We start from the raw sequence: 14956 nt of genomic DNA, 5'->3' as shown, positions 1-14956 counted from the left end.
GATTAATTCTTGCTATTTATTTAACTAAGCTTTTATCTAAACTTAATAAAGAAATACATTAAGTCTTTACAAAACAAAATCTATATGATTATTAATTGGAATTATTTAATATAACATATTAATTTAAATATAGTAATTAGATGCATATTAAAAATTAGATATGTTATCTAGAAATTATTCGTATTTCTAATATATATATATATATAATATATATAATATATATATAATATATAAATTAAATTAATTTAAATTTTATCCTAAAAATATAAATTTGAAGAAATTATCGAAATAGCTAAGAAGTTTTTGAGTTGTCTAAGCTAAAACTATTTTTTCTATAAACTAATCAATAGACTAATATAAAAATATATATATGTATAATAATAAAATGATACATGTATTTTTGTGAAGCCAAAAATCTTATAATTATGAAAATTTAGCATGAAAAGTAAAATTTAACTAATATTATAAAATAATACTTTATTATATTTTTTAATTTTTTAGTAATAAAATAATAATGTATATTTACAGTATAATGTAGTTTTAAACAAATTTGCATAAATTTTATGATAATGCCTTCTAAATTAAATACTAATTAGTAACTACGTTTGTAATTTGAATAATCAATGTATACAATACATTTACAAATGACATTCCTTAATTCATATGGCACCAAAAAAATACTATGAAAATAAAACTTTTTTTTTTACTATTATCTTTAAATTTTAAATTTTTAAATGTTTTTAAATAAATAAAATTTTGTACAGAAGAAAACATATTAATGGATTCAATAATTATTTTAATTTCCAAAGAATTAAACCAAAATAATTTAAATTGTGCTAGAATATTTTTAAAATCTGTTTTTTAAGATGTGTTGCATTGTGCTGTTTTTAAAATTTTACTAATTTTATTATTTTAAGATTTTTATTTTGTGTTCTTGTTTTAACTCTAGTTCATGTGCTTTTTGTATGTTTGATTGCATACAATTATAACAATTCAGATGTTTAATATCTTTGTAGTAATACAGATACATGATTCTCCTTTGTTTTAAGGAATAGTGTTCTTGTGAACGAATTAATGCCACATGAATAAACACCCCAAATGCCTTATCATGTTGCATGAAGAACTGTACTATTAGATGAAAGCTAGCAATAAGTTCTTAACAATCTTCAAACATCTACCTGAGGTATATCATGATAAATATTGACTTCCCAAAGACCCTTAAATTGCAACATTAGAAATACGATTTTCTATTTAGATAAAAAGAAATGGTATGACTAATATTCTATTATTTTCCCTTTTACGTTTCAACTCAGTCAAATGTATAGATCCTTAACAATAATCCAACTACGCAATTACAGAGCATACTTGGTCCAAGTGGAAAAGTATCAAACAGCAACAGTGTCCACAAGAATAATGCGTGGGGCTGAATTCTACCATACGCCACCACCACATATCATACAAGGATCAACAGTGTCAAGGATGGAGTCAATCTTCATTTCAGATAATAGCACTTTCTCCGACAAACAGTATTACCAAAACAAGTCCCCTTGGGGCAGGTTCCGAGTAACGATCAGTGGAACTTGGATACAGATTCGTTGCTAAGGATACTCATTGACAATGACGGGGCCCAGGTGATTGAAACCTCTCACGGATAACAATAAAAAAAAAACTTAACGTGTGGAAAGTTCCTGGTGGAGAAACTTCCGTGCCCAGACTTGTGTTTGGGGTATGGACTTACGACCATTACATCATGCCAACATCATGAATGGAGTACACTATGCATGACGTGTGAAGAGTTACGTTCCATGAATTACAAATGAGATGTTGCAATCTACTCCTCTGGTTGCGAAACGACATGGAACACAACAAAGAGCCTGAAATACGGCTCTTCTCTCACTAGTTTCGCAAAATCAAAACTTTAGGAATTTTAAGATACATAAAAGGAGAAGGAAATCCTAAGAGTTCGAATGGCAAGCTGGAAGGACAATCTGTTGAAATTGTTTTAGGGTTTGCTACACGCGCGTCAATTTAGTGGAATGAGTGCCAGCATCTACAAGACCCACATACGTCTGCACTAACTTCGCTCCACTGGGGTGTACTATCAAGTGCTTCACAAGCTGGAATCGCAACGCATTTGGAGCAATCACAAAAGTTGCAAGTGCAAACCAGATAAGATCCACGGATGAAAGCTTTGAGCCAAGAAAACCTTTCCACAACCTGCGATGAAGAGGAGCAACCTTCAGTTTTATGACTCAGGACTTGGCTGTTCTAGCACTCATGGCACGATCATGTTTGAGTCAAAAAACACAGACAAGCCGTTAGGTACCAGGACTAAAATTCACGACCACTGTTAAATTCAAAAGATGAACGTACCATTCAGGAAGCCGAAAAAAGGTCACGAAAAAATCTTTGATTCCAACAGTATCAAGTTGCAAAATAAGCTCTAATCCAAACAGAAAAAAGGCTCGCTGTCTCTTTCTTTCGCCAGACCACAAGACATTCCATGCTGCGATCACGAACACAACCACTACTCAGAAATAGCACAGTACACGACAAATTCCCCTCAATATTCGGGTCAATAGATGACTTCATTAACTTTCATATGTTATCAAATCACATCGAAATTCTTAAACCGATGTCTGAATGAAATAGTGGATTCAATCATGTTTTGAACCCTATGGTGAACAAAGTTTTAACTCTGATAATTGTTGAAATTAAGCGAACACTTGGCTACTCGGTTGATTATTTTGAGTGACGGCACATATGAGCGTTCTTCCTGCACACGGTGAACCTAGCAAGGGTGAACGCTAATATGTGCCGGTATAAATACACTCGGCAATTCAGCAACCACCTGAATGCATTCATACAAGCTGAATGGGCTTAATTTCTGAGTGCATCACAATAAGAATCACTCAGCGATTCGGTTACCACCTAAGGAGTGGCTTGGTAGAACAGGTTAATCATACAGTTACACATGTTACAAATGAATAATTAATGTCAAGCACAACATACCTTCTATAGCAGCTTCCTGAGAATTAGATGTGCCAAGCTTGCCGCCTGTGGATTTAAGTGCCCTAGCAATGGCTGCCGCATAAAATGGAGCTTCAGATAGGGAGCGGACTAGTGAATAGCCTGCATAAATCAGCGAAGACGTACTTTAGTGACTTCACTAGAAATTTCAACATCTCATTATTCACCGAACACGCCACCGATCTACTTCTACATTACATTACACTAAACCGCTCTGGCTAGAAGATTCTGCGGACGAAGTACAGAGACGTACCACTTACCAGTGGCCGGGTGAACCATACTGGCAGCTGCTCCAAAACCCAGCTGTCTTTGAGTTGTCACTGGTAGGCTGCCTCCCACTGGGATATATGACCACTCCTGCACAGCAGAGATATAATTACTGCCTTATCCAAAAACATTCCAGCTTGCATCAAGTCTTTTCACATAACCCTAATCCAGGCGCTCTTCAAAATCAACGATTAGAGGCTTACGGTCACAACCTACGTCGAAATGCCAGTTGAGAATCTAACCTCTTCGTGAACATGTGAAACCTTAATGCCCATCTTCTCCAAACGCTCTTGTAGCCTTTCCCTAAGGAGACTAAAGGGCATGGCTGGTCTTGCAGCAAGACATGTTTCCTGGCGGATGCATTCCGAAAGACATCATTTAGATACATGCACAAGAACTGAAAATACACAGATGTCATTTCTTTCTATCGTTGTATCTTGCTTCCTAACTTCCTTTTCAAGTTCTTTTTGCTTCAAGGTTTTGAGGTCCATGTTAGATAAAAATATCTGAAATTACAAGTGGCAACAGATTTTGTAATACTTCACGACCTATGGATCCCCGATTCTGAAATATCTTGTAACCTGAGTCCAGCGCATGTCACAAAACCTAGGAAGAAATTGAGCAGATTTCGCAATTAAAACTCGGATTGTCACAGAGTTTATTATTCCCGAATGAGCCTAGCATACCTCGAAGAAAACACGAGTTGATGAAATAGGCATTGCGTACAAAAAGGTGGGTATCTCTTCAGGGCTGATATCTCCTTTGTCTCGACTTCTATAGTCTCGATAGTCCATGAAGAGCATAAAATCAGGATTGTAAGGATAATGTTCAACCTGCATGAGGTAAGACCAAAAGAATTACAGTTATGTCTCTCAGCTGAGGAGCGGGCAAAGGAGAATTGCTTAAGTAAACTTCTCAATAAATCATGGTAACGTGATTACAATCAAATCATACAAGTTTTGAACATTCAATTCTCTTGACAGTCGGTTTCTTTCCATACACATGTCAAGAAATAATTATACTCAATAATTGAATTCCCTTACCTCCACTTCAATTCCGTAAGCAGTTTGCACACCGACTCCTGGACCTCCTGTTTCATATTTCAAGAACCTGCCAGCAGCTGCTCCAGACGCGACTGTAACAAGTCTGATCGAAACACACTACGTCAGGTTGCAATTGAGTCCAACACAAACATCACCCTGGTATTCGCCAACGACCTATCTATGAAACCATGTGAAACAATTTTTTTCTGCCACTCATTCTCTCATATCTCTATCACGTAAAAAGAGCAATAGATTCCTAAAAGATGATCAATTCCAAATGCGAATCCCGTGAACAACCGATGTTCAAAGTTTTGTACGGTTGTAAGTATAGAAGGATTCAAGAGCTGCTGTTGAAATGAAAGAAATTAAACTCGCCAACAGATATCAGCTCGGACTGACTGAACGAATAACCAAGAGAAGGAATTACCTGCTGTTGACAGTTCTCCCACTGGTGCACACGACTGTATTCAAATCTTCGTTGACTTCAAGTATCCGGTCAACTTTAGAATCTAAGTATCTTACTCCTGCCTCAGCGCACCTGCAGTACTCCAAATCAATTAAGAATCTGGCAGCCCTCTTCAAACTTTTCTATGTAGCAAATGAATAAGGTAGAGACCATAGAAAAACGCGAAATACGCACCTTCTCGAGAGCTCTTCTCTCAGAAGAGTCCGACTTACGCGACCATATGCACGCCCTATCATAATTGGCGAGTGCTCTTCAATATACATGGCTGAGTCTCTCCAAGTTTGCTCTATGCAGTCCTCGAGATCCAACGCTGCATGATGAAGTCATAAACCTCAGAAATACGAACATCTTGGGAGCAGAGAAAATCAATTTCTAGAGTCCAAATCGACATGCCCGGGCTAATTTAGAGCGTCCTGACAGCCTATTCAGTGTACTTCATTCCTCTTCTAAGTTCTAATAAATGTGTGTTGCTTAGAAGTCTCAAGAATATTACACTCTCTGTATTCAGTAAATTTCAGTGCTCCTGTGCACTCAACGCGCTATTAAATTGCAGAATTTTTCATTCTAAAGCTGGCTTAAGAAAACCATTTCTGTAACGTGACCTCGACGGAGTCGTCGATAGACGCCGACATAAAGCTTCTAATTCGTTGAAAAGATATCATACCCGCAAATTCATCAGTCCAGACACCATAGTTGTTGACGAAGGGCAGGTCAGGACCAACAAGACCTACATTCAGGCCTTGTTTGGCAGCCTCAGCCGCGAGGCACATTCCCGCAGGTCCGCAGCCTACAACCACCAAATCCAATGTCTCGCTCCCCAAAGGTTGTAGCTGCACCAACCCAAGCCCATTCTCAGCTATCATACAACCGCAACAATTCACAATGCATTCGCTGCCAAAATTTACGAAACAACTCGCTCCACAATTGAGTTATACGATATAGTGAAAATCGTCTAACGCGAGGAAAAATAGATTAAGTGCAGACAGCAGTGCCTACATTCACAGACCAATAGCAAGAAAGTCATCCAATAAAACTTAAAAATCAAAATATTTTAAAAAAATATGCACCTTCTCGGCAATCTTCGGCTGCTCACAAGACTTGGAGGCCTGCAGCTGCACGAGGTCCAGCTCTTCTCCGCCAGCCTTGATGTAATCCTCCTCATCCTCAGACACTACATCGTGAATTTGAGTAGGAACAGAAGCAGCGAAGCACACTGTCGGACACTTCGCACATTGCTTCCCGACTCGCCCCGCCGGAACCGTCCAGCTGAGGCTACGACTCGCAGTTACATCATTTCCTCTACGCAGCGGCCAATGGCGACCGGGCCGCGCAGCACAGGAAGCAAAAGCCGCAGAGGAACTCCTCACAATATCAGGTACAAAAAACGACGAAGAAGAAGTAGAAGTAGAACCAGCAGCAGCGCAATGAAGATGCGGTAGAGCGCCTGCAACTGCAGCTCCCATCACGTGCAGACGGGAAAAGTGCGGGTCATGGGCAAGCCTCGCGTTCATTTAACAATGCACATGGCCAGAGAACAATGACTCCTGTTCCACGCCCTTCAATCTCACTGAACTTGGCTGAATTTCTCTACTGCAACGAGAACGCTGGTTAAGGTTAAGAAGCACACGGCACACGAGGTCGAGGACGAGGACTAGCAGGGCAAACTGCAAGGACGGTGTCGGGGGGGGAGAGCAAAGCAAAGCAAGCTAGCAATGGTGCTGTAAAGCACAGATAGCCCTGACGCACACTGCGAAGCACGGCCCCGCGCTCACGATAATCCTTGAGAGCCAGTGAGATGATGAGGGGCTGGATCATGGTGGGCCCATGACCGTACCGTGCATCCAACTCGTCCTGTTACCGGGGCTAATGGATGAATGAATGAAGACCCCTTGACGATGTTCTCATCAATCATCGCGGGACATCGCAATCGGTAGAATCTGGAAGCAGCGCCAATTTCATCCGCGAATATTCTTTAGTTTTCACTTTAAAGCTTGCTTTTGCAATTGGGGTGAGGACAAGCAAACTTGAGTACAACTAATATTCCTAATTCAACACTACTTCGTTAAGTTAACAAAATTTCGCACTTCAAATCCAGAGTTTCCTCACTCTTCAATAAAAAAACGGTCCATACTTAGAAAATGACTTTTGAACTTCCATAATGCCATTCGTTTTCATTTTTTTGTCATTTTGGATTAAATTAGAGCAATTAAAGCATTGTCTTTGCTCAAATAATATCACAAAAAAGACATGTAGTGTAAGTACATTCAAATGTCAATATAACAAGATACATTGAGAGGTTGGTTTTAAAACAAGTTTAGCATCTATATTATGTCATAAAATTGGATATTAGAAAAAAATAAAAATAAAAAAATAAAAAAAATCATGTAAGTTTTAAATGTTTAATTAAGAATATCATGCTATATATAATTTTATTTTTCAAAAAAAATCATTGTTTGACATTGAAATATATGTATATATACACCAAACTACTATGTGCATAAAACAAAAAAGCCAAAGTAAAAAAATACAATATAATAAAGTATTAGTATTTTCGAAAAAATTAACTTTTTGTGATTGGGATTAAAAACATCAATAAATTTGGTGCAACTACTTTAATTGTTCTAATAGTTTGAGGTGCTTTTAAATTTTAAATGAATGTTATGATGAAATAAAAAAATATAAGTAAAATAAAAAATAGTAAATTTTAATCATTATAAATTTTGCATTATTATTATTACAAGTAAATAAATGATTTTCCAGAACACAATTTCTTCATAAACTTGTATCAACCATATAATTGAATGTTCTAAATACAAATGAATGATTTTATGCAAAAACAAAGGATAAAAATAGAAAGAAATAAGAACAAATAAGTTATAAAAAAATTATTAATAATATTTGTGCTGTATTCAAGATAAGAAACTTTTTGAAAACCTACAAGTTCTTCTTAGATAGACTGCAAAACAAATAATAGAAACACTGCACAAATAAACTTGTTGATAGAATTAATATGCAGATGCAAAACCAATATATATTATAAAAGTCAAGAGAGGTTTCAGAAAGATTTAAAGTTTTATATTTGAATAAAACATGCTCATTGTTTAGTTTATATTTGATTAAAACTATAAATAATTTTAATGTTTCTACAGGATTGAATGTCTATTAGAAACATACACTTAGCATTTTGGATCTAAACATTTTTAAAATTATCTATATATATATATATATATATATATATATGTGTGTGTGTGTGTGTGTATAAATGCAATAGTGAGATTTAACATTAAATTTTACTAACCACTAAAAAATAATTAAATTCATAGAAATATGTTTCTTCTTTCTTCTGTTTTAGATTTTCAAAAGTACTTAAGAACCTTGTGCAATAATACAAACATTTCTAATAAAATAATACTTCAACAATTCTTGTAATTCAATACACTAACTGAAAATAAAATATAAATTAAAATCTAAAACTATAAAATACTTGCGATTTTCTAAAAATCATGAACCAACTGTTATAAAATGTATTTGTGTAAATAAAATAAACTAAGGAGGTCTTCCCTAATTAATTAACCTGTAAGACTTTCAAATGAAATTTTCTAAACCAAAAATGTTTTAAAAGAAATCTAAACTAAAATTACTTTTCATATACTTTATACAGTGTTTAAAAAGAAAAATTAAAAAAAAATCAAGTGCACACATATTAAAAAATAAAACAAACAATCCAAACACATGTTTAAAGGAACAAATGTAGATTTTGGAATGTCACAGAAAAAATATGCACAAATGAGTATTTGTTTTAAAAAAATTCTTCCTTATTTCTAGAATTGAAACTCAATTTAATTTCAATATAAAAAAAATTTTACTATAATAAAAATTAAAATTAATTAAATAATTATATATATAAATATATATACACATTTTAAAAATAAATTGGTGAATTTTAAAGATAAAAAATATGATTTAAAACAAAGTTACTTAAATTATATATATATGTATATATAAATTAAATTATATATATATATATGTATATATATATATATATATATATATATTAGTAGTTATTATAAATGAAGAAATATTATAATTAAAAGAGCAGATATTTATTAAGTCTACCAAAATTGTAAAAAATATACTTTAAGTTGAAAAATTAATAAATTTAAATAATCTAAAGATATTACATTGAATTAAATAAAAAATAAATAAAAATATTATTATATTTTATAATTTTTTAATATCAAATTCATATTTGTAAAAAATGTGGTATTAAAAAATTATAATATATAATATTTAAATTTAATAGAATCTTGATTATATATATATATATATATATATATATATAGCAAAAAAATAAAATAAAACATTATATTTATTTAGTATAAAATATCTATTATAAATTAGTTTATTTTAATTATTTTAATTTCATTTACTTAAATTTAAAATATTAACAATTCACATTATCAATATAAACATACAACATCACAACTACTTCCACAAGGTGAATTCATAATGAATTCTTGTTGGTAGTGCTTAAATTATCTATTTTACCATTAAAACTTTTAATAATATTAGTATAAATTTATTACTATTAAGAACTTTCAAGTAACATTGAGGTGTAATTTAGACGATTAAAAGCAAAATAGCTTTGGTTTGAATGCACACAAAATTGGTGTGCCTCATTAATTGTATACAATAGGGCAGGGATCAAAAAAAAATTATGCCTTTTGGATGGTCAAAATATGCAATGTGTCACGGCCATAATCATGTAAGCTAATAATTACATATAGAAATAGGTAGAAGTAAGTAAAAATAGATAAAAGTAAGTTAATTCTATAATATTTAATATAGAAACTTCCTAGACGCTGCTTTGACTTCATAGGTGTCTTTAATTGACTTTTTGGATTAGAAACGTGGTCAACAAGTTGGCCATGTGCCACACATGTTGTTAGCTTGAAGATCAAGCTAACTATGTGGCCCACACGTAGAAAAACTTGCCTTGTAAGTCAAGGCATGTGTCCTACAAAGTCAACACATATTGGAGGTCCTATAGAACGTCGCCACGTAGCCCCTAGTTAGATAGTATATATAGAGACAAGAGTGAAGGCTTCTTCACTCTTGTCAACTCCTTTCTTGCTTCTAGTCTAGTTTCAAGGGTCTCTAGTTTTCTTGTCTTTTGGCAATAGCCATTCTAGTTTCTCTTTTCAATATACATACTTATTATTCATATTTTGTTACTTTTCTTTGAGTGAAGGCTTACTTGTCTGAACTGTTTTTTCATCGACTTCTTGTCCTTGACAGATTGACAAGAGTGTACTTACAATATCAGAGCTTTATTTTTCTTAAGTAAGAGTGGATTACTCCTTTCTCTTCACAAGGCATAAGCATATTAGAAGTTTGCGGATTACCCACTTCTAAACTGATATTGTTCTTAGTATCTTCTTTGTTATCAAGTCTTTCTTTTCTTTTGTCTTGAGCAGTATCAAACAAATTTTTCTTCTTAGTGTCATTATGGCAGAGCTTGTTGAAATAAAGAGTGCAATGGCACAAATGCAAGAACAAATGAGGGAGTTGATACTTGCGATGCATCAACTCAATTCACCAACACAAGAAAGAACAAGAATAGCAGAAAGTGGGGATATAGAGATGATCGGAGCTGCTTCAACATCTACAACAAATCACGTTCCTTCTCCAATTGTACAACACCCTATAAACACTAGAGAACCAAGAATTGCCTTATCCGAGAAATTTGATGGTACGAGATCAAAGTTTCGAGGGTTCATCAATCAAGTATAATTAGCAATTGAACTTCAATCGCAAAGCCATCCAACTCCAAGATCACAAGTCAGGTTTATTGGCACTCTACTTTCTGGTTCTGCATTATCGTGGTTTTTGTCTTTTCTAGAAAAACGAAATCCAATATTGGATAATTTGGAAGCTTTTTTGGCGGAATTTCGATCTATGTATGGTGAACACGACGCGACTCGTGTTACAACAAATAAGATCCGAATTCTACGACAAGGAAATCACTCAGTAACAATGTATGCTTCACAATTTCGACAACTTGCAATTGACATCAAGTGGGATGATGCTGCACTCATCACTCAATTTCTTTATGGATTGCAATACGAAGTAAAGAAATTGATGCTCAACTTACTTGATCCTCAAACTTTGAGTCAAGCAATCGATTTTACGGTAAAATGTGATAATCGACTTTTCGAATTTCGATCCGAGAATCATTCACGGGAACCTCAACGTTATTACTCAATGACAACATCAACATCTTTACCAAATGTACATTCGGAAGTAGGAGACATGTAAATTGACGCGATACGTTTTAAACCCCTAACTGAGCAAGAAAAGATTCGTCGTCGTCAAGAAGGATTATGTTTATATTGCGGAGAACCTAAGCACACTGCTCAACATTGTCCAAAGAAACGACGCAACTATAAAATGAGGGGTACGACGGTCAAAGAAGACAACATGTCAAAAAACAGATTTGTCATACTACAATAGAGACCGTGCAGCTGGAACCTTGTACAATTCCTAATGAAGGTCCTATCCTCTCCTCAGAACCCTCTCCTTGTTTTATAATAGACTTATATTTAGGACCTAAGAATTACAAAGCCTCTGCTTTATAAGATTCGGGAGCCTCAGCATGCTTTTTAGATGAACAATTTGTTAAAAGTCGTAAAATACCCTTTGTACAGAAACCTAAACCAATACATGTAGAAGTCATAGATGGTCGTCCCTTGTCTTCTGGAGATGTCACTCATGAAACTCATCCTATAAAAGTAACAATAGACGGTCATGATAGCAACATAGCTTTTAACATAATTAAATCCCCGTCCAATCCAGTTATTTTAGGTTTATCCTGACTAAAAAAATATAACCCTCGAATAGATTGGAATTCACGTAAACTTGACTTTTCCCAGAGCGTTATTAATAGTTCTACCAACCAAGTAAAAAATTATAAGTCTAGTATAGTAAACCCGTACTGATAGGTGCAAAAGCATTTATACACGCAGCAAAAGAAGGATCAACTTTTGCTATTTATGCTGCACCTATTCTTAAAAACGTAGAGACTTCAAGTGGCATTCCAAGTCAATATCAGGAGTATCAAGACATTTTTGAGAAAAAGAATGCAGATATTCTTCCTGAGCATCACCCATATGATTGTTCAATCGACCTCAAGGAAGGAACTCAGCCACCATTTGGACCAATTTACAGTTTATCGCAAGATGACATGGCAGAACTCAAGATATATATTGATGAGAATTTAGCAAAGAATTTCATACGCCATTCAAAATTTCCAACAGGAGCTCCAATTCTATTCGTAAAGAAAAAAGATGGATCTTTACGAATGTGTGTTGATTATCGAGGACTCAACAAGATCACAATCAAGAACAAGTATCCATTACCTTTGATATCAGGACTCCTTGACCAGTTGAATCAAGCTAAGATCTATACAAAAATAGATCTAAGAGAAGCATATAATCTAGTACGGATCAAAGAAGGAGATGAATGGAAGACTGCGTTTCGAACCAGGTATGGACATTTCGAATATAATGTCATGCCCTTTGGACTCACGAATGCACTTGCTGCTTTTCAACATCTCATGAATGATGTATTTTGAGAATTCTTAGATAATTTTGTTGATTGCTATCTAGACGATATCCTGATTTATTCTAAGAATGTCGAAGAACATGAAATACATGTTCGTCAAGTATTACAAAAACTTAGAGATGCAAGATTGTACGCCAAGATGGAAAAGTGTGTATTTCACACTACTCAAGTTGACTTTTTAGGATACATCATTTCAAATGATGATCTCATGATGGATTCTAAGAAAGTCCAAACAATCATGGATTGGAAGATTCCAAGGACGGTAAGAGATGTTCAATGTTTCTTGGGATTTGCCAATTACTATCGCATCTTCATCAAAGATTTCTCACGAGTTGCAGCTTTACTTACATGCTTGACTAGTAAAAATAAATTCCAATGGAATCAAGAAGCGGAAGCAGCATTTGAAGCCTTGAAGACATCATTTGTCTCTGCACCAGTCTTATATCGTGTTGACTTTTTCAACGCATTTTTTATGGAAACAGATGCATCAGATTTTGCCTTGGGTGCAGTTTTATCACAAATGGGAACAGATGACAAACTTCATCTGATAGCTTTTCATTCAAGAAAATTCTCAGCAGCCGAGATCAATTATGAGATCCACGATAAAGAACTTCTTGCGATCGTGGATTCCTTTCAAGAATGGCGTCATTATCTAGAAGGTGCTTCTAGTCCAGTCACTGTGTATACAGATCACAAGAACCTCGAGTATTTCATGTCAGCACGCGTGTTGAATCGTCGTCAAGCTCGTTGGAGTATGTCTTTGTCAAGATTCGAGTTCATTATCACTTATCGGCCAGGAAAACAACAAGGTTTGTCTAATGCCCTATCTAGACGTTCTTATTTTGCACCAAAAGAAGGAGATGCAGCTTTTGAGCAACAAAGAACGGTCCTCTTGAAACCGGAGCAATTTCATCTCCGAGCAATGAAATCAACATTGACTGTTGATTCAACTTTTCTCAAGCAAATCCAGTCCAGTATGTCCTCAGACCCTCTTGTTTATGATATCGAGAATAATTCTTCCAAGTCTCATGATCCTTCTAAGTTCGAGTTCAAGAATAATCTATTATATTTTGAAGGACGCCTATATGTTCCAGAAGGAGAAGCACGTTTATGTATTCTTCAAGCACGTCATGACTTTCCAACAGTAGGGCACTTTGGATATAATAAGACTTTGGAACTCATATCAAGAGATTTTTGGTGGCCACAAATGTGGAAGTCAGTCAAAGACTTAGTACAATCATGTGATATTTGTTCAAGATCATAAATTCTTCATCATCGACTTTACGGACTTCTTCAGCCATTACCTATACCAGAACAACCATGGTCTTCTGTTTCTATGGATTTCATCACAGATCTTCCAAGCTCAAGATCTTATGATTCTATATTTGTGATAGTAGATCGTTTTACCAAGATGGCACATTTTGTGCCATGTACAAAATCTATCATAGGTGAAGAAACAGCTAAGCTTTTCATTGATAATATCTATCGCTATCATGGATTACCTAAAGATATCATATCAGATAGGGGAACTCAATTTGTGTCAAGATTTTGGAGGACCCTTTTCAAGATTTTAAAAGTGGACATAAAGCTATCTTCGGCTTTCCATCCTAAAACTGATGGACAAATAGAGCGCGTAAACCAAGTCTTGGAGCAATATTTAAGGTGTACTATCAACTACCAACAAGATGATTGGACAACCTTTCTGCCATTGGCAGAGTTTGCTTATAATAATACAGTACATTCTTCCACGCAACAAACACCTTTCTTTGCCAATTATGCCTATCATCCATGATACTTTTGATTTTTTAAAAGTTGATAATCCTGCAGCAGAAGATATGGCAAATCGGTTGTCAGAGTTACATGCAATAATGAAGGCACAGTTGAAGAAAGCTCAAGAACGACAAAAGATAAATGCAGATGTATATCGTAAAGAGCAACCACAACTCAACGTGGGTGATAAGGTATGGCTACTTCGTCGCAATATCAAGACTACTCGACCTTGTGACAAGTTGGACTATCATAGGCTTGGCCCCTTTTCTGTTTCTGAACAGATCAACCCAGTTGCATATCGGTTACATCTACCGGAGTCAATGAAGATCCATCCTGTATTCCACGTGTCTCTTCTTGACCATATAAGACAGTGGATATACAAGGAAGAAGACAAATGCCACCGCCTCCTATAGAAGTAGATAATAATGAAGAATTTGAGGTGGAAGAGATATTAGACTCAAGGCGGCACCAAAATAAGCTGGAATATCTTGTTCATTGGCGCGGATATGATATTAGTGAACGCACATGGGAGCCATCCAGAAATCTAGCAAATGCATCAGTTAAAGTCAAAGTTTTTCATCAACGACATCCATCAAAACCAAGATGAAAATCTCTCTTATAAAAGAGACAAGATTGAGGCAAGATAACATTCAATTTCCTATCCTTGTTTGTAACTTCTTTGCATTTGTGACGCTAATTAGATGGAGAGTCAACAACCAGCGAATTAAACTCAAGAACCTTCGTTTGCTGACCTGCC

The 14956-nt window shown here is 35.0% G+C and overlaps 1 protein-coding gene across 1 annotated transcript; it reads right to left on the bottom strand.

The window, feature by feature from the left end:
• Window positions 1-1782: 1782 nt before the first annotated feature.
• Window positions 1783-6491, bottom strand: LOC112288918 (lycopene epsilon cyclase, chloroplastic). The gene is made up of 11 exons (XM_024533664.3): window positions 5874-6491; window positions 5471-5636; window positions 4981-5116; window positions 4768-4878; window positions 4341-4443; window positions 3984-4130; window positions 3540-3647; window positions 3291-3387; window positions 3013-3132; window positions 2374-2506; window positions 1783-2217 (listed from the first exon to the last, which is right to left on the bottom strand). The coding sequence occupies exons 1-11, from the start codon at window positions 6315-6317 to the stop codon at window positions 2013-2015; spliced, it is 1770 nt and encodes a 589-aa protein (XP_024389432.1). The 5' UTR covers window positions 6318-6491; the 3' UTR covers window positions 1783-2012.
• Window positions 6492-14956: the final 8465 nt, after the last annotated feature.

Source organism: Physcomitrium patens, chromosome 11 (genome assembly GCF_059467195.1).
Source record: "Physcomitrium patens ecotype Gransden chromosome 11, ASM5946719v1, whole genome shotgun sequence".
Lineage (NCBI taxonomy): Eukaryota > Viridiplantae > Streptophyta > Bryopsida > Funariales > Funariaceae > Physcomitrium > Physcomitrium patens.
This window is presented reverse-complemented; position numbering and strand designations above follow the sequence as displayed.

What these genes read in the sequence shown, in the direction of transcription:
- LOC112288918 (XM_024533664.3), bottom strand. Translation starts at nt 6,317, where the DNA reads ATGAACGCGAGGCTTGCCCATGACCCGCACTTTTCCCGTCTGCACGTG. An exon ending in AGAGAAGAGCTCTCGAGAAG is followed by an intron (nt 4,879 to 4,980) that starts GTGCGTATTTCG and finishes GGAGTACTGCAG; the next exon opens with GTGCGCTGAGGCAGGAGTAA. An exon ending in GGGAGAACTGTCAACAGCAG is followed by an intron (nt 4,444 to 4,767) that starts GTAATTCCTTCT and finishes TGTTTCGATCAG; the next exon opens with ACTTGTTACAGTCGCGTCTG.